The sequence below is a fragment of the Coenobita brevimanus genome, chromosome 30 (genome assembly GCF_032717465.1).
Source record: "Coenobita brevimanus isolate Jiangsu-jjx chromosome 30, ASM3271746v2, whole genome shotgun sequence".
NCBI classification, from domain to species: domain Eukaryota; kingdom Metazoa; phylum Arthropoda; class Malacostraca; order Decapoda; family Coenobitidae; genus Coenobita; species Coenobita brevimanus.
Genome location: NC_136983.1, coordinates 2,369,866 through 2,390,193, shown reverse-complemented (window position 1 = coordinate 2,390,193; position 20,328 = coordinate 2,369,866). Strand labels below are relative to the sequence as shown.

The 20,328-nt window shown below is 40.9% G+C and overlaps 1 protein-coding gene across 1 annotated transcript in view; it reads left to right on the top strand.

The window, feature by feature from the left end:
- LOC145395167 (USP6 N-terminal-like protein) overlaps positions 1 to 20,328 on the top strand; it is a 57,288-nt gene that overhangs the window by 25,854 nt on the left and 11,106 nt on the right. Inside the window, exons 7-9 of the mRNA XM_080268862.1 lie at positions 2,128 to 2,279; positions 5,255 to 5,388; positions 6,584 to 6,724. Of these exons, the coding sequence (XP_080124988.1) occupies positions 2,128 to 2,279; positions 5,255 to 5,388; positions 6,584 to 6,724 (427 nt within the window). The remainder of the gene's footprint in view (positions 1 to 2,127; positions 2,280 to 5,254; positions 5,389 to 6,583; positions 6,725 to 20,328) is intronic.

The following is a 20,328-nucleotide window of genomic DNA, read 5'->3' as shown; positions in this document are numbered from 1 at the left end:
TATTCTGTTGGAAATCTGGGCTGGCTAGCTATTTTTCAGGGGTGGCTAGTGCTACCCCAGCCACCCTTCTAGTAATGCCACTGGTGTGAAGATCACAGTATCGTCTTGCAACAATTTTACATCCATATCTACTTCCCTGTCTCTTATCACTGCCCTCAGTGCACCTGCAATTGTCATTCCTCGCTGTAGAATTTTGCACACTTCATCCTCTGAACTTCAGTCCTTGCTCATCACAGTACAATACTTTAACTAGATATGTGAAGGCACTCTCTGTCACCATTTCCTGGCCATTCACCCACATTATGCGCTCCATGTCCCTCACAAACAATAACTTTTACATACTTACGTACATACATAATGTGTGTAAAAATGAAACAGTGCATATAGAATCTTAGTATTGAGATTGGCCATTGTGTAACTGATGTTTCCTATGGACAAGCTAAACCAGGTGCCAAAGCCAGGTACTATCTTCCCAGCAGTTGCTGGAAGCTGTTGAACTTTAATGCTGTTTACATGTGGTTGAGCTTCCTGCATATGAGTAATGACTGTGTGGCTAGTTACCAAGCTTGTAGTCACTTGCTGTAATTGCAGTACATCCTATGGTTGATGGTAACCATCTGTCCCCCCTCCCCTTAAAAAGAAAATAATAATAAAAATAAAAAATACAAAAAATTGTAAAAGTGGATTATTCTCCTCTGAAGACCTTCTGTGCTTAGGAAAAAGATTGGAATGTTGATGATGAAGATGGTGAATGCACTCATCTGGATGTAGAAAGAATAAGATTAGGTAAAACATCATTATAATGGAAAGGGTTCAATATACAATACTGCGTTATCTGTCTGTCAGTCAATTGCCAGATGCCTAAATCCCATAAGAGGTGGCCACAAACAAATCGCCTCCACATCGCCCTGTCCAATACCACTTCACTGCCTTGCTCCCAGCCCACACCCCCCTCTCTCATATACCTCTCCATTCAATCCCTCCATCTCCTCCTCGGTCTCCCCCTCCCTCTCCCCCCCTCCACCTCACTCGTATACATTCTCTTTGTTAGTCTCTCACTCCATCCTCACCACGTGGTGAAACCACCTCAGTTTATTTCTCCTAACACTTTCTGTCACATCCATATCCACACCACAGCTCTTCTTCACTTTCTTATTTGTCAATCTGTCTCTCCATGTAACTCCACATGCTCCTTTCAGGTAACTCATTTCCACTGCTCTCACTCTTGACTTGTGTCCGTCCAAAAAGGTCCAAGCTTCAATTCCATATGTTAAAGTTATCACAATACTGTCATTTAGTGACTTTTTTACTTCCATGCATACTTCCCTGTTCCTAATCACTGCTTTAAAAAAACCAGCAACCTTTCTTCCTTGTTGTAACTTTTCAAACACTTACCCTCTAAACTTCCAGCCTTACTCATCACACAACCCAAGTACCGGTACCTAAATGCACTCACATTTTCCATTTCCTCCTCATCCAACCTTACTGTACATTCAGTGATTTCACCTCTCTCAAAGACCATAACTTTACTCTTCCCTACATTCACCTTTAGATTCCATTTCTTACACACCCTCTCAAACTCATTCATCAAGCCTTGCAGTTTATTCTATCTATCTGTCTATTGCCAGACGCCATAATCCTGTAAGGGGTGGTCATTTGACTTTGAGTTATTTGTTTTACGGTGAGGGGCACTAACCCTCCACCAACCCACTTGTTGACACGTAGGGAGCACGTATGGTTTGGTTATATGGTTACCACCCAGCGTTGTAAATGGTTTCTTGGCTTACGTGAAACCACTTGGCTTGTCACTCGGTGTAAAGCCACCTGTAAAGGAAAGAAAAGCAATAAGAAGTGACAGGAAAGATGGGAGAAATAGGATGAGAGGAGGGCAGGCACAGAAAAAGAATGATAAAGGCTAAGGAAGAAATAGGAAGCACTACATCAAATGAGTGGATGATGGTCGCCACCACCTACCACAATTGCAGTTTATGATAATAATAATTAAGTAATCTGGTCATTGTGTAAAAAGTGCCAGCACTTTCAAAGAAATTTGCTAGTGCTTGAAAAACATATGCTCTTGCAGTAGTGTGGCACCTACATAGCTAATTTTCCCCATTTATTTCCCAGGTGCCGTTCCCACTAACGCTGCGGCTGTGGGACATTTTCCTGCTGGAGGGAGAGCGATTACTGGTGGCATTTGCGTACACTATACTCAAGCTCCATCGACGCCACATTACACGCCTTGACATGGACCAGATATTGGACTACCTGCAGAAGAAGTCAGTAGCCATTGTTTTTGTTATTTGCTTCCCCCCCCCCCATTGATTTGAATCTCCAGAAGGCATTTTTTTTTTTTTCTTCTTATTTTGGGAGGAGGGAGGTAATTTCTCCTATCATGTTTTTCATGCACTCTGAACTCTATTTTACGCCCATCCTTGGGTAGGAATAGAGGTCTCCTGCATATTGTATATACACACACACACCATATGAGGAGTCTCGTGGACAAGGGGCGAATGCGCCACGCCCATCAAAAATGAGTTATGCAAGTTTTCCAATAGATGGAAGCACTGAAAATCTCGTGGTGAAGAGCGTTTTCCGATTCCGACCCATGTGGGTTCAGAATTCTAGGTTCAATCTCCCTTGTTTTGCACACGTGGAGGGGAGGAGGAGGAGGGTGGGGAGGATCTGTGATTTCAGAGCTGTAGGGGCGAATGTCGGCACGCGTCCAGCCAATGGGCGAGCGGCTCCCTCTGTCAGAGTTAAAGGGCCGCCTCTCAGCCAATCAGACGCATGCTAGCACCCCCGCTAGTCATCCCGCCAAGCACGTGAATGAAGCCTGGCTTTGTTTACACTCCGATGACGTCCTCAACTACTAACCATTAGGCCCCCCCCCCCCTCTTCATCTTGGTGTGCGGTTGGAGTTGTAAATAGTTGGTGAGTATTATAACTTCATTGTGTCAGTCATTAACAATACAATGGTTATCATACACACAATATAACAACCTGTTGCCGATAAGGAGATGAAAATATTTAATTAATAATTATAGGAAAAATATTAATTATAGGAATTTTTGGCTGAAAATTTCACAGTATCTTAGTTTCATTTACATCTAATTCGGGAATGAATTTCAAGTTGATTGAACAATAATTACTATATGCTGAAAAAACACCATCGCGTGTTTTACTGTGTGTGTGTGTGTGTGTGTGTGTGTGTGTGTGTGTGTGTTTTCATTTTTTCCCGCAGTATAAATTTGCCTCTTCCAGAGGATTCTAATGATATGTAATAACATGCTATTCCATAATATTCTATGTCTTCCACCTATTCCTGAACTTTAAACGCTCATAACAAAAAAAAGAAAAAATGGCGCATTCGCCCCTTGTCCACGAGACGCCTCATATATGAAGTTATGCAGCTGTTGCCATTAGGGTCTACGTTGGTTATCTGCCCATAACCCCGTCAATCAAGGGAGGTATTTTTCTTTATATTCAAACTGTCACCTGACTATTTATTTATTTATTTATTATTATCATTATTAATAGCTTCAAGAATGAACCATAGGAGAGGAGTGCAATGGAGACTGTTCCAGTTCTGTTCACCATGAGAGAATTCCTTCATCATCATCATCATCATCTAATCCTATGTTGCCCCATGAGGAGCGTAGGAGCCCGGGGCTAGGAAAGTTGGTCCTGGCATTTTAAGATGAGAGTGACCAGCCTCACTCATCCCTAAGTGGCATTACAGGAACAATAAACCCCAACCACCCCTTGGATATAAACCTTCACCGGCTCAATCTGACTGGAGCACCTTTATTACCCACTAAACCACCAGGAGCCAAAATTTGGTTATATGGTTACCACCCAGCATAGGAAATGGTTTCCTGGTGTACAGCAAACCATTTTGCTTGTCACTCAGTGTAGTCACCCACAGGCAGAAGGAAGAGGAAAGAATGAAGGAAAGAAAGACACAAGAGAGAGTGTAAACTAAAAGTAAATAGTTTGAAGGTGACAAAAATAAACTGAATACCCATTATCCTTTCTGTTAATCATTACTGCTCCAAACCTCCCTCCTGTACAGTATTTACTCCTTCGCTTTGTCCTACATTATTTACTCCATCACCTTTATCCTGTACTATTTACTCCATCACTTATATCCAACATTATCACTTTGTCTTACGGCTCTTCGGTTTGATGCATGATTTAACCCCATCAGTTTAGTGATGTACTGTTTATTTTATCATGCACCTACCCAGTGAGTTTAGTCACGTTTACAGAGACTTTCTGAACTGGAGAGATTAGATACTGGTATACATTTCATTTACCCCTTCACTACATGTAGTCTCCTCAGAACTTAATAAAATCATTTGATTTTGTTTCATTTCATATGTAAAGGCTCCAAATCAATCTTGGTTACCTAATGGGGGTTCTCCACACTGCTCAGTCCAGCTTCTTTCTTCAGTTTCTTATCTCTGAGGTCACTCTGTATGGTCTCGTCTCAAGTCTATTTCTGACTGCTTCTCGCAACTCTCCCCTCAGCTGTAGCATGGATAGAAAAAAAAGTGCCGTCAGATTGAAGAGGTTAATAGTCATGTCAACTGCCACTACACATCACCCTCCCTCATATTTTGTCCAGGCATCTCAAATTGAATGGATCTTGAATCTGACTCTGTTACTGTATCTTGTTTTTGTTTTTTCTTGGAGGGAACAATTTGCAGGCTCCTGGCCTTTGATTCCTTCTTCCTTGCATAAAAAAAGAAAAAAGCCTCATGTGTCATATAGTTTCATAATTTTTCTTTCATTATTGTCACTCAGTGCCAACCTCCCTCATTTACTTCCCCACTGTATTCTGTACTTCTCTAGTACAGTACTACCTCCCAGATCCAAACATCCAATTTCCAAAAGCCTCCACTTTCCAAAATGCTGTTTTATGCAGTAGGAGAGTGTTGACATCTTGTTCTCACATGATCAGTGCATATTTGAAGACAAAGTTTGCGAGTAGGCAGGTATAAGAACAGCTTGTATATTATTAATACAAGTTACTTCATTGCATTTACTGTTCATGGTACTGTATGGTAATTTTTACAAGATTTTCTTATAGGTATCATTGTCATTCCACTTTCCAAAAGTATCCCATTTTCCAAAAGGTCTTTGGACCCAAGTATTTCAGATTTGAGAGTTTGTACTCTATGCTTCTGATCTTTTTGCCACTCCACATCCTTCTCCCATCCCTTCTTTACACCCTCACTTGCATCCACAGACTGGAGAAAAACTTTGGGTATGAGGATGACTATGTGATAGAAAGTCTGGAGAAGAGCATGGAGGAGCTGAAGAAGGCGAAGTTGGACCATCCTGGTGGACCGCCAGATCACGAGCTGCCTCAACAACCATTTGGTGAGAAAGAGAGAGGGAGAGAGACTGACAGACCAACCAAGTAGACCAGATAGAGATTTTTAGTTAGCTTAGAGACAGTATGAGAAAGAGAAATGTGGGGTAACTGAGAGAGAGAGAAACTGTGAGGTAAATAAAACACAGGCAGACAGATTATAGGTTAAGTTTTGTTCATTTTAGGACTTTCTTTCCATCTTTAAACAGTTAATTTATCAGGATATTAATAATGAAGAAACTCTCACCATAGAACTTCCGGTACCTGGTAGACTGTGTGTAGAATATTGTAGGGATGTGGTTTTGGTTGCATAGGAAGCATTGTAAACACTCTTCCTTAATTATTTATTTTACATATTGTGCCTTAACATGGTCCCGTATGTTACAATATGGTCGTATAGAGAGAATGAGCATGATCAAGATGGTGAGAATGGTGGATGAGTATAAATAAGATGGTGAGAATGGTTTATGTGAGTGACTTTGAGGGCGAGAGAAGGTGTGCTAAGCCAAGAAGAAGATGAATGGATAAGGCAGATGAAATTAATGTGTAAGGAGAGAGATATGGAAGCTGATGAGGCTAGGGAACTGACAAGGGTTTGAGCTGATTGAATAAATCTTTTATGATGGAGTGCATGTAGAGATGTAAACATTATGCAAGAGATTTTTCAGGTGTAACATGCAAGGTAAATCATCAAGGAGGAGGTGCTACCTAAGTCTCCTCAACCAAGAAGATTATAACATCTTGTGTGAATGAACAATGAGGATGTTCTCAAGTCGAAAGAGTAACCTAGGCTTACTGATTTACTTTTTCCTGTCAGGCTTGTTTATGGAGCTTACCATAGAGAAGAGAATATTTAAGTGTAATATGCAAAATAAATCACTAAGGACAAGGTACTCTTTGTCTCCTCTGCCAACTAGAGTATGACTACTTTTGTGAGTAAACAATAAAGACATTTCTGAGCTGTTGTTATGGGCCTTGTCTGATTTGAAATATGAAACCAATGGACTTCAGGCTTAATTTGCCTCTATCATACAGTCCAGCATCTTTCTCTTGGAGGGTAGGGAAGTAGTTGAGGAATATTTGTATAACCAGGTGATGGAGCTGCATGGTCATATCAGTGCCACCACATGAAAGCATCCCTTTTCAGCACCTGTCCCTGAGCTGAATGGGTTAGATGAGGCTTCATGATTTACCTCTCATCAGGCATGTTCACGGAGCCGACCATAGAGAAGGAGACAGGGGTGCGACGTGACTTCACGGACGAGGAGCGACTCATCACGGAGCGGCTGATGAAGCGCACCGAGACCATCGCACTCAACGGGTCCCACCTCTCCGTCGACAGGGGTCAGTCTAGCATGGTTTCTTCCACTGCACTGCTGCATGATGTGTCTCTTCCTTCTCTGACCTCTCCTGTCCCTCCATTTCCTTCTACGTCATCCTCCTCTCATCGTTCTCCCCCTTTCCCCACCTCCTCCTCCCCCTCCTCCTCTGCTCCTGGGTCCCTTCCTATCCCCTCTTCCTCTTTCTCTGCTCATGGGTCCCATCCTCTTCCATCCTTCTCCTCCTCTGCTCTTGGGTCATATCCTCTTCATTCTTCTTCTTCTTCTATTCCCTCTGAGATTAAATGTCCTCCTCCATCATCATCTCATCAACATCCATCTCGCAAAGTCTCCCCCACTGCTTTGCGGCTTAATTTATCTCCACCTTCAGCTTCTGCTTCCCATGCATCCCCCTCTTCCTCCACCTTCTCTCCTGGATTGGTATTTCCTCCATCTTCATCCCCTGTTCCCCATTCAAACTTGCTTTCTGCTCCTCGTAAACTGTCTCCCACTGCCCTGCGCCTAAACCTAATTCCCTCTCCTCTGCCTCCTTCTCTTTCTGTTTCCCCTACCTCCCCTACTTCCCCCACCGGCTTTCCTACCATCCCTGCCTCCCTTCCCACTTCTCCCACCTCCCCTCCACATCCCACTACCCTACCTTTAGCTCCTCATTCTTCCCCTCCCTCGTCTCGCAAAGTCTCTCCCACTGCCTTCCGTCTGAATCTGGTTCCCCCTCCTCCAACTCCGTCCCTGTCAATTTCTCCCCCATCTCCTCCCTCTACATCTCCCTCTCATTCATTCATTTATCCCTCACAAACTCTTTCTTCTTCTCCTTCCTCCCCCTCTGTGTCGTCTCCCACTTCTCCATATGCTCTACCTCTGTATCCTTCCACTCATTTGTTGTCTCCTTATTATGTCCCAAAGCCTGTTAAATCATTGTCTCTCCCTTCCTCCTCTTCTCTTCCTCTGCCTTGTTCAAGTTCTTCCTCTTCACCTCCACCTCCTTCCTTGCTGCTCCCTCCCTCCTCTCCACCTTCCTTATCTCTCCCTCCCTGCTCTCCACCTTCCTTACCTCTCCCTCCCTCCTCCCCACCTACCCAACTCACCCCTACCCACTCGCCACCTTTACCAACAACTTCCCCCTCTTTATGTATTGTCTCTCCATCTGCTCTGCCTTTCCCCACTCCTCCTCCTACTTCCTCCCTACCTCCCCTGTCTTCCCACTCCCCATATACTCCTCCCCTCCCCTCCCACACCTCTTCATTCCCTTCTGTCTCCCAGAATGAAGAGGTTTCATTTGTTTTCTGGCTGTGATGCACATATTTTCAAGCACTGGATGTTGCCTTGACATTGATGTGGTTCTTAACTCCTTCAATCCACTGAGATTTTATTATTTTATTTTTAGTATTAGTATTATTATATTCTTTCTATGAGATGATTCTGTTCTTCATTGGATATATTTTTCAAACTTTAGAAGGTAAATATACTCTTAATTAACTGAGCTAAGTTTTTAAAACTTTGGAAGGTAGATACCGGTACAACCTTATATAATGCCTTCCTTACCTGAGAGCTTTTTTTGTAAAGAAATAGCAAGATTAAAATACAGAGTACGTCTTGATAACCCCTTGAATCCAATTTTGTGTATTCTTATTTTATTCTTGATACCACCCAAGGATTTTATTCAACTTCATGTTGTGAACGGGTTAAATATGGCTAGCTACATAATCCCTCCAGTTTCGAAAGTCTCTTCTAAACTGAATAAAACCATCTGGTGAGAGCATCATTGAAACAGAAAATGCATCACTTGATGGAAGGATTTAAGTTTATTGTTAAAATTTATTCTTACTATCTCCTGAGTTTAGTCTTGGGATAAATATCTCAAACTAGAGAGGTTAGTTAAGGTCTTCACTTCTGGTTACCCATTTAGTTCCGTAGGTCATTCCTAAGTGGCACAAAATTGCCCATTTGTTAGGCAGAGTAAAAGAAAAAGTCATTGTAGTGAAGCAATTAATGCTTTCACTACAGTGCCTTTTTAATCTTATTATTGCCACCACCAGACAGCTGTATCAATCTTAGGAGAACAACCTGATAGTGAATAAGATAATTAAAGCTGTATCTAACTGCTCTTGTTTGAGAGTCCACCAAGTAGATCATCTGGAGATAACTAAGAGCAAAGTTTAGAAAGGGACCATGGTGTTGGGAGGTTAACAAGTCTTTTAATACTTTTGAATTGCCATAATTTTAACCCCTTGGATCCTGGTTAAGTCGTATTGAGTTTATTCTTGTCGCTACCAGATGATTTTATTCAGTTTGTGGAAGGTTTCAATTATTCATCATCATCTCTGATGCCTTACTCTCTCCTGGGAACCCCCAGCTTGGGGATGGTCATGACAGAAGTGCCTCCAGGCTATGATATCTTCACTCACACTTCTCACTCTTCTAATCATTCCTCTTCCTCTTCCTACTCAGTCTTCGGTGTATTCATCCATTCTCTTCTTCCACACCACATAAGGTCTGCCTTTACCAACACTGCCCTCTGTATCACAAACACAGTCCTTGGCACCCCATCTGTAAGCATTCTTTGTACAGTACATGTCCATTCCTTCTCATTGTATTCCTCTTTGTCCACTCAGCAGATTCATTCCTTACTCCTATATCTTTTTCCATAATGCCCTTAAATATCATTGTTTCTTGTTTTGAAGTCATATAGTAAGGCTATACCTAACCCTTTCAGTTTGAAGACTTTGCCCTAAGATAAATAAAATCATTGGAGAAATGACAAGAATGAATGGCTTAAGACCTCTGGCTCTGTGGGTTAAAGACTTTTTTCCAGTATTCCATATTCTCTGATTGTAAGTAACTGAAGGAAAATAGGTGGCCTTAAATATTCTGGTCATTGCTGACATATGTGATAAAGTAGATTTAGTGTTACATAGCTGATATAGCCAAAGAACTGGTGCCAAGCTACCTTTTTCTAGTCATATATTTAGTCATTAATTTTGTATTTTTATGGACCATACATTGTTTTAATTTAAGCCCTTGTTACAATGTACCTGGTGGTCTTGTGGTTAGCATGCCTTATTTGGAGTGATGGCCTTGTACAGGTTTGATCCCCAAGACGTGACTGGAAGTTATTTTGGTCATATAATACCACCAGGGAAGCAGGCTAGTCATCAGTCCTTAAATGTACTGGACTTCAGTAGCTGTGCCTCAGGCCCCTACACCTCAAAGGGGGTAAAATGGGTGTGGCTGTTACCATTACTGCTGTTGAGAGTGTCATTGTCAAGACTAGTGGGGGTAATTATTGTTTGTTTTGTTTGTATGTGGGTGTCTTCAAGAATGTTGTACACACCAAGAAATGCGTGTCAGAAAGAATTTTGTTACAAACTTTGGCTACATTCTTGTTGGGTTTGTTGATTTTGTAACAGCTCTTTCTTGGTGGTTAACCCCTTTAGTCTTTCTTAGTTTGTTCTTCCTGCTGCCAGACTTTTTATTTATTTATTTTTTTTATGCAAAAGGAAAAAGACAAAGGTTAGAATCTGCCAGTGAAATTGGTCTTCCCAGGAAAACTTAAATAGAATGGAGCCAGAATCAGATTCATTCGTTTTGAAATTCCCAGAAACATTGTGTTTAAAATACCAAAGGTCATAGGCAGATGGAAATACAGATTAAGTAAGACAGTTTCAGACCAGTTTTATACATGGAGAACTGAGAAGAGCAGTTAGCTCTTGCATTAGAGAGCTAATCAGAAAAGGTGTGAGAGTGCAGTGCTTTGTGGGTGCAGAGCAGCACTGCAATGGAGATAGGTTGAAGGAAGTCAGTAAGACTTAGGAAAGGCCTCTTGTATTGAAGAGGTTAAGACATTCTCTAACTCCTCCAGGTCAAAAAGTCTATTTTAAGATGAAGAAAATTAGGAGATGACAAGAATACTGTTAAATCTTTGGGCCACACAGATTTTAGCACATTACACCATAATTAATCTTGTCTGATGCATTATCGATGAAAACTACAGTATGTCACCATTAAAAAGATGTGAATAAGATGCTAGAGAATATTTAGGTATACTAGACAAGAACAGCATAGGTGCCTGGTGGTCAGGTTGTTAGAACACCCCAGTCAAAGTGATCATCTTATGTTCAGTCCCAATAAACTGTGATTTTAGGTTTTCTGATTACTATATATACGTATTGTAATGTCATCACGGGAAGTAGGTATTTCACCTACCCTTAATTGCACTACATTACGTTACCCTATCCTCAGGCTCTTACACCCCAGAAGGGTAAAATAGGATTGGCTTTGGGTGTGGGTGTGTGTGTGTGTGGGTGTGTATGCATGTGTGGGTGTGGGTGTGGGTGTGGGTGTGAGTGCATGTGTGTGCATGTGAATGTGGGTGTGCATGCTCATGCAAAATTTTTCACTAATGAAGAGGTGCTACAAAGTCTTCTATGCCAACAAGAATAGAGCTGCTTGTGTATATAGTTTGGTGATGGGTGGTGATAAAGATGTTAGGGCTGAACATTTGTGTATCACAGCCTCTTTGCTTCCATTGTGTTGACTCCCATCCTGTCACTTACTGCATGGACTGGTGTCTGTCTCATGCTCTCACCTCCACCAGAATCCCCAGTCATATGCTGTATAAATATCAGCCTCTGTAATTCAGAATGCCTGATTCTGTACTGTACTTCCTTTTCATGAAATGCTGATTCCTGAATTATTTAACTGTTGCATTTTTGAAGCACAGATGGTGAAAAAGTAAGCAGGTCTTCAATTAGGGAGTCATTTGTGAAACCAGTGATGAGAGAAACGTGTGTTTGTCATCTCTGCCTTGCTGCATAATGCTGTCTGTGATGTGGCATGCTGGCTCACTACATCTAATGCATTCAGTTGTTCCATAAATGACCTTCAGAAAGTAAGGCTTTAATACACATTCACCATCTCCATTATAGATGGCTGAAGTTTCACAAAGTGCCTCATACATTTCTTGGTCAGTTTATATATCATACCTTCTGAAAATTCTAACCTGGTGTCATATTTGGAGTATAATAAAGTGCTGAGAGAAATGTACAGGAATGTACAGAATGACACTAATAAGGCAGCTCTGGCTGTGTGTGATATCAAATAAAAGTAAAATGATGCCATGCTTCTATGTATGGTCAGTTGTACAGCTAATGATTTTCTGTAGACTTAAATCAGGCACTAGATCCACTTATGAACTTTCCAGCAGTTGGTATAAATTGTTAAGAAAACAAATCTGAACATATGTGCAATGAGACTGATAATAATGTAAGTCACAGCTTGACATTTTGTAATTGTGTCTAAGTACCTTGCCTGTGTAGCTAGTTACCAAGCTTCTAGTCACACTGCACACTTATGGCAGTAGAGTATCTGATGCTACTCAGGTGAAATTGTGCCACAAAGACTTGTCTCATTTGTGTCGTCCTGTACGTATCATTTACTGTGTAATGTGCAGGGTCAGAGGCAGTTGGTTGGTGATGCTTAAGTACTGTTTTCTCTCTAAGTAATGACATATGATGGCTTGATAATGACTGGGTATTCAGTGTCACTTTCTGTGGTGTTTTGTTAATAAACGTTTATATCTTACTGTCTGTTCAATCCACTGTTCATGCTGTCTCCCTTCTAACACTGCCTTCATTGTATGTGTGTGTGTGTGTGTGTGTGTGTGTGTGTATGCACGCACACGTGTGTGTTTTGCATGTGTATTTTACGTAGTTGTAGTGTATGTGCATGTACTGTATGTGTGGGTATGTCTACTCTGTAATTCTTTAACACTTTTACTAACCACTGTGTATGATAGGTTCTTCCTTAACTTACACTGATAATGTGCCTCACAAGTGAGATCATTAATGATTATCTGAGTAGCCACGTTTGGGATACATTACCAGGGCCTTTCTCTCTAGGGCTTAAAAGACTTGCTAGCACTTTTTACTTAGTGATTTATTTTGCATGATGGACATTGGTATTCTTTCTCTCTTTTCTTTTTTTTTAATCAATATAGATTCCACAAAAACATAATAAAAGAATAGTCTGATGTATTCATTACCCAGGATACCTTTTAAATATTAACATCCAACACACTCCACAAAAACATACAGTAGAATAATAGTGTACAATATGCAGAAAACAGCTACTTGTAATAAGTAAAGGATGCCATGGCGCATCCAAGTAATAAAACCCCATAACACTGTTCGTATTATTAGCAAGCTGTAATAATCTACTGTATACATTATTCGGTCGACTTAAAGTGTTAGATATTGTACACTCTTGTGTTACTGAGCTTACAGGAGACTCCCAAGCACTTCTTCCTCACTAGTAAATTTCTGCATGTGTCACATTACTGTACTGTCTTTACATGGCATTTGTGCGGTGTTTATCCATATATAAAATATATTTAATGAATAATATATAGGAGGTTATTAAGACGTATTGCACCATGTTATTATTCCCTTCTGTGTTATTTATGCAGTCTACAATACAGTGATCCATGATTATTGCACATAATTGTTGATGATTGGTACCAATCCTTGTGCATGACAACAGAAGCAAAAAACCTTTGGGATTTATCGCCACTGGTGTCGGGCATCAAAGTCATAAACCCATATTTTCCATTTTACAACAATTTTCACCCACTAAATACATACCTACTGTTATGGGAAGTATCAAGAGACAGATAGGCATGGTTAGATTAACAGCAGGTGATGAAAAGGGGACAGTAATGAAGAAGCAATACCACAAAGAGACCTAAGATGGGCTTGAGGAAAGGGGTTCTGAGGCTAGGGATGGAGAGATATTGGTCTCCACCACCTGGAATTAACTCACTGAGTAGGGCTTCATTTTTTAATCAGCCATTGGAAACCACAGATACTACACCGTCATTGTCATCAGAAACCAGCTCAGGTGTGTGATAACGAGTTTTTAGTAAAAAATGCCCGATAACATTAGCAGCGCAGATTTTCATCATGCAATGATAACAAACACCACTGTAATCAAGTGCGTGATAACCAAGGGATCACTCTACAGTACTTTCAAATCAGAAGACATAATCACATAGAAGAGAATGTTACACCTGTCAGTCAGGTTATATTATACAGTAGGTTATTGTCCTCCCCCCAACCGTCATTGGTCACCTAATGGCAGCTTTCCAAGCTGCTCAGTCTCTGGCAGCTTCCGTATTTAGTCCCTTATCCCTAGGGTCACACTCAACAACCTCATCCAAGGTCTTTTCCATTCTGCTTCTTCCTACCCAACCCCTAACATTAACACTTCTCACTGTCTGCACCCAGTTATCATCCCCCATCCTCTTCACATGCCCAAACAATCTGAATCTACCCCTCCTCATCACAACACCAATACACTCCAGTCCCATCCTACCTCTCAGCTCTTCTATCATAAACCTAGCCCCCCCAAGCCTTGCACTCAGGGATGCACTGCACATCCACCTAGTCATTGCCATTTCTGTACATTTGAGCCTGCAAGTATCCTCATCCTTTACTGCCCAGGTCTCACTACCATACAGCATTACACTCCTAACACATTCCACATACAATAATCCCTTAGCACGGAGGGAGAGTCCTCTCAGTGTCAGGAGAGGCAAAAGCTCCCTGAACTTCTTCCAACCACTCCTCACTCTATCCACAGAGGTAGCTCCAGCCCCACCTTCATAACATAACATGTCCCCCAAAAAACAAAACTCTTCCATACATTCAAGAGACCAGCAAGTTCAATCCTTTCACGCCTGGCAATCTCCATATGAGCTCCCCGACACATCGCACAGATGAAATCAACGTTATCTTGCAGTCTACCTCTAATACCACTACATCTCTTATGCACCCACTTATCACAAACACTGCACAAAATGGAATTACAGTACTTTCTGCACCCTTGTGGCAAATCACTAAGTTTGATTTTTTCCAGACGTATATTTGACGATTTTCTGATTTTATTTGTTGGTTCTGATGAGTTATTTGCAGGTGTTAGGCTTAGGTTAACTGCTTTTATAGCTGTTAGACCATTTATATTGGCTTTAAACTTGTTTGTGGACTCATTTGGGTAGGTTAGGACTTGGTTGGTGGGGAAACCCAGGGCTCAGAAACTCATCCCTATACTTTACGTGTTAAATTTTCCCTGAGATATGACACCCCGCCTAACTATTGGTTTTTAATTAATTAATTGCATTGTTAAAAGTGGGATATGCCTGTATTAAATAATTTAATATCTTGTGAAAATGGCATTGGCATTATATCGAGTACTGTACTTGTTGAAAAATATCATGCTTCAGTTTAGCCACAGTTAAGGAAAATGATTAACAATCTATCAGGTATTTTTGGAAAGGTGGACGATTTTCAGTACAGTAGAGGCAGGTCTCATTATGCAAGCACTTGCCATACGAGAATCCAGTGATATGAGAATGGGCAATTTCCACCCAAATTCAGGGATGTGAGCAGGGTCAGTTAACCAAACCCAGTTTTTCCAATAAGTTATGTACTCTGTTATATCAGTTATGTGTGTGTGTGTGTGTGTTTGATGATAATAATAATAATAATCATCATCATCCGGACCTCCTTTCCCACCCATGGGCAGGGTGAGGAGTAGCAATGTCCAGACAGCCCAAAATTGCCCAGTCCAATGGGCCACGCTTCCATTCACTCATCATTCAAACCCCCGGAATCCTGGCTCTATCGGATACGCCAAAAACATTCACCATGTTCTGTAGCTTCACATATCGTATCCAACAGAGTCAATCCAGACGCTGCCATGTTAAAAAGGGGTGCCAAAAATCCCTGATCATGCACATCTCCTTACAAAATTCATCCAGCCAGCTCGATCTCCTGTCAGTTCCCTAGCCTCACCGACTTCCAAACCTCTCTTCCTCACACATTCATCCACCATATCTCTCCACCTTCTCCTTGGCCTACCTCGCCTCCTCCCTCCTTCAAATTCACTCAGATATACCTTCTTCCCCACTCTATTGTTATCCATTCTCTCTACATGACCATACCATCTCAGTACGCTTTCTTCAATTCTGGTGTCCACCGACTTCCTCACTCCGCATCTTTCACAAATCACATTATTTCGTATCCTATCCACCCTCTGTACTCCATATACATTCCTCAGCAGTCCCATCTCCACTGCTCCTACTCTTGACTTTTCGTTTTCATGCCACACCATAGTCTCACATCCATATGTTAAAGTTGGCACTAACACTCCTTCATGTAAGCCTCGTGCAGCTGCAGCACTCAAGGCTCTGTTTCTTATCAAGGCCTTCATTACACCAGCTACTTTTCTTCCTTGTGTCACTCTACTTTCAACTTCTTTTGCACATTTTCCTCTCTTTTCCATCACTGTACCCAGGTATTTGAACTCTCTCACCAATTCCAGTCTCTCTCCGTATCTATCTATCTATTGCCAGACACCACAATATAATAATAATAATAATGATAATAATAATAATCCAGTTCCATTAGCACATCCCACTATTAACACATTGTACTGCCTATATTGCATTTTCGTTATGCATGGCTAAATTGAAGCATAACACGACAAGTACAGTACAGTACTGTACTTGGTTTAATGTTACAGCTATATTCACGTGATATTAGTCCATTTTAAATGCAGCTTGTGCAAATACTACGAAAATTATCAGTGTCATTATTTTCAACTTCCCTGTCGTCCAAAACTTGAAAGTCATCAGTTGATCAGTGCAGTTCCCTAATTTTTGGCTCTTAACCCCTTCAAGCACGATTTTCAGTAAGTTTGTGTGACGTGATCAGAGAAGATGGTCTGAGGGCAGCCTTGACTCACACACAGAAGAAAACATTCCCTTGGATTTTATTTGCCCCAGAAACTGGTTATATTGATATAAATTTATACCATCATTTTCGCAGATGTTTATACTACACGATAAGCTAATGAAAACACACAAAACCGATGAGTAAAAGTACAGTTAAAGTACTGAAATGCAGTGAGAATAATGTGTTTCCACAGTGAAAAGAACTTCCCAAAACCGTACCATGCAAGAGCTAAGCATATCTCTATATTCAGAATTTCACGAGCTTTCACATGGTGCCTTCAGAATTTTGATACAACCGATAGTTTTCGAGTAAATCGCCAAAAATCGAGTGCATGCACTCTCCCCCCACCCCCCATCGAAAACCGAGAGAAGGCCAACTATTTGAGTGTTGGCCTTGAAATAGACACCCTTCCCTATGATGCAGCAAAGACTGATGCACTTCATGTTAAAACTTAGTTTTTGGTGAATACTTTTGTCCAGAATTGCTTAATCGGCATCCCTTCAGACCAACACTGACAAGTGCATCAGTGCATCATCGGTTCCTCTTCAACATAACACTATTGCGACGCGTTTCGAGGTAATTGTGCGGGAGGGGGTTAAGCTTGTAGTCAGCAGCCCAAATCGTATTACATATCACCTTCCCAAAGTTTATGTGTGTGTGAATGATAGTTTTAAGTTAAATTATCTTGGCCTCTTTTTCTATATGTTTAATATGCTTAAGCTTTTAAATTTATCACACTAATCTTAGCTTTCCAGGTCTAGCTATATCTGCATTTTTCAGCAAAGAATTTGAAGTGCAGTACTAAGAATATTATAAAAGCGGTAATAGCCAGTCCCACATAACCCTCACTGACTGTAGGAATTGGAGGCTAGGATACAGTAGATTGACACTTTCCTCCAAGTTTTTTTTTTTTTTTTGAGTAGCTTTTACCTTAACTTGGTCCAGAATTTTGCTATTTTGAAGCTTATTTCACATAGCTCAGTGGCAGAAAATGCTGTGGCTCTACATCCTTCCCCATAGCACTTCATCAAGACGAGCACCATGTTCTGGTTTTAATCCATTGCCATAATGCAGCAGTGATGATAAACAGAGGGTAAATTTAAGTTAGGTAAGAGTGAAAAAGGTACTCGACTGTAGTACATTTATTTTCATCCAACAAAGATCTCGAATCCCTTTTCACCTTAGTTCATGGGCAAGTGTAGGCAGATTGAGGAGTAAACTTGACTGGTAACCAAGGAGACCCACCTGTACCTCACAGCTAAGACTTATCAAATTCCATGTCACCACAGCATAATAGTTGAGTAATGGGAGTGGCTTAGTTTCATGAGATAAAAAGAAGCTAATTATCTGGTTTATTCAGCACATGGGAAACATCTTACAGTGAAGGGGTTATTGAAGCCAGTATCTAACCCCTCCACTGTGAATATATCTATCTATCTATCTGTCAGACGTCTTAATCCTGTAAGGGGTGGCCACAAATAAATTGCCTCCATGTCGCCCTGTCCCCCGCCATTTCGTTGCCCTGCTCCCAGCTCACACCTCCTCTCTCATATGCCTCTCCACTCCATCCCTCCATCTCATCCTTGGCCTCCCATTCCCTCCCTCACTCACATACACTCCCTTCGTCAGTCTCTCACTCTGCATCCTCTCCACTTGGCCAAACCACCTCAGTGTGTTTCTCCTAACACTTCCTATCACATCCACATCCACACCACAATGCTTCTTTTTTCCTCATTTGTCAGTTTGTCTGTCCATGGGACTCCATGTGTTCCTCTCCAGGAACTCATTTCCACTGCTCTCACTCTTGACTTTTGTCCCTCCAACAATGTCCGAGCTTCACTTCCATACGTTAGAGTTGGTATCACAATACTGTCATGTAGTAACTTTTTCACTTCCATACTCACTTCCCTAATTCTTATCACTGCTTTCAAGGAACCAGCAACCTTTCTTCCATGTTGTACCCTGTCAAGCACTTCACCCTCCAAACCTCCATCCTTACTCATCACATTACCCAAGTACTTAAACACACTCACATTTTCCATTTCCTCCTCATCCAACCTCACTGTATATTCACTGACTTCTCTCAAAGACCATAATTTTATTCTTCCCTGCATTCACCTTTAGATTCCATTTCATACACACTCTCCCAAACTCTTCCACCAAGCCTTGCAGCTCCCCTTCATCTTCACTTAACAGTACATTATCATCTTCAAACAACAGTACAGGGAGTTTCCAAACACTGATATCTGAATATATCATAAGCTGAATAAATTCTTAGTGTTGATAAGAATAAGCTAAGAAGTACTTATGTTACTGTAACTTGGCCTAAATTTTTATCCTGTTGTAGCTCATTTCAAATTGCTCTGTGGCAGAAAAAGACAAGACTACAGCTCAGTATGCTTTCCATAGTGCTTCTTCATGACCAGCACCACAATATAGTGCTAATCTGTTGTTAAACCTCAGCATTCAGTGGCGAGACTGCAGTATTAGGCCAAGTTAGAGTGAAATGAGTATAGAAAGTACAACATTAGATTCAAAGGGTTAAGTAATGAGTAATGTACATTTGCTGTATAATTTGCAAACTTGGATTTTGTTAGACCTCAAAAAATTGAAGTATTTTATGTATCCCCTCCCCCTCCCCCCCACCTTGGCTTCCCTCCTGGTCCCATCAATAGGAAAAAAAGGTAATCACAATCTTCCCATTACATGACTCCTTTCTGCCTTGCTCACCAGTCTAAGTGTTCAGTGTTGTAGTGTGCATGTTTGTTCTCTTGTGACTGTGTTTATGTGATTGGGTATTGTGTTAAGGTACTATCAGCCTGCTCACCTACAAATAAACATAACAACATTCACACACACACACACACACACCTTACTACATAACTTAGGGTATATCCTCTTTAACAACAATAAATAATAGAATTCCCTGTGAATAGAAAGGATTTTTTTTTTTTTTTTCCAGTTGAAAATGGGATGAAATTCTGTCTCTTCATTATTTCCTACTTGCAGTTATCAAAACAGGGCTTCTTTATGTTTAAGCAGGTCAGAGTGATGCCATATGTAGACATGATAAAATAATTATAAAATATACAGCAAACAAAATTTAGTTAGCTGTATAAAATAGTACAGGACAGTACACAGTAGGTGTGGTAGGGTAGTGTGCTGTTGGTGTCACAGGTTCAGGTAATTCATGATGTACACTAAACCCTGTACATCAGCAGATCAAGCAGATGACTGTGTCAGATACATTGAGCTTGAATACACAGCTCTGAGGCAGAAATTTTCCAGATCATGGCACCACGATCAAGTCCTGACAAATGTAGTTACATAATTCAGAATATTACATAATGGAGGGATGGGTCACATGTTATTTCAAGATCGAGAGGAATCTTACTCTCACAACACTGACACTCCTTCAGCACAGTCCCAGCAAAAGATCTCTCGGAGCACCCAGTTGAATTGGCCAGTTTCCATTGGTCATGTCCATATGAGTGTGGGGTGGGAACAACAACAGAGAAGGTATACTCTGTTTTGTATTACAGTATATTTATAAACATCAGCCATTATACATATTTAGTTTTCATGCTTAGTACATAGATACTCATTAGTCAAATGCTTGACCAGTATGCTAGTATGAATTAAAAACTTTTGAAGTATTTTGCAGCTTAGTACTGTATAGTTGTTTACAATATTGTGTAGGAGCTTAGTGTAGTCTAGTGTACATTGATAGACATGTATTTTGATTAAGGTGATTGTGTAGTTCAGTGTGTCTGTGTAACTACTGTACTAATTTTTGTGTTTGTTTAACTAGGTTAACTAC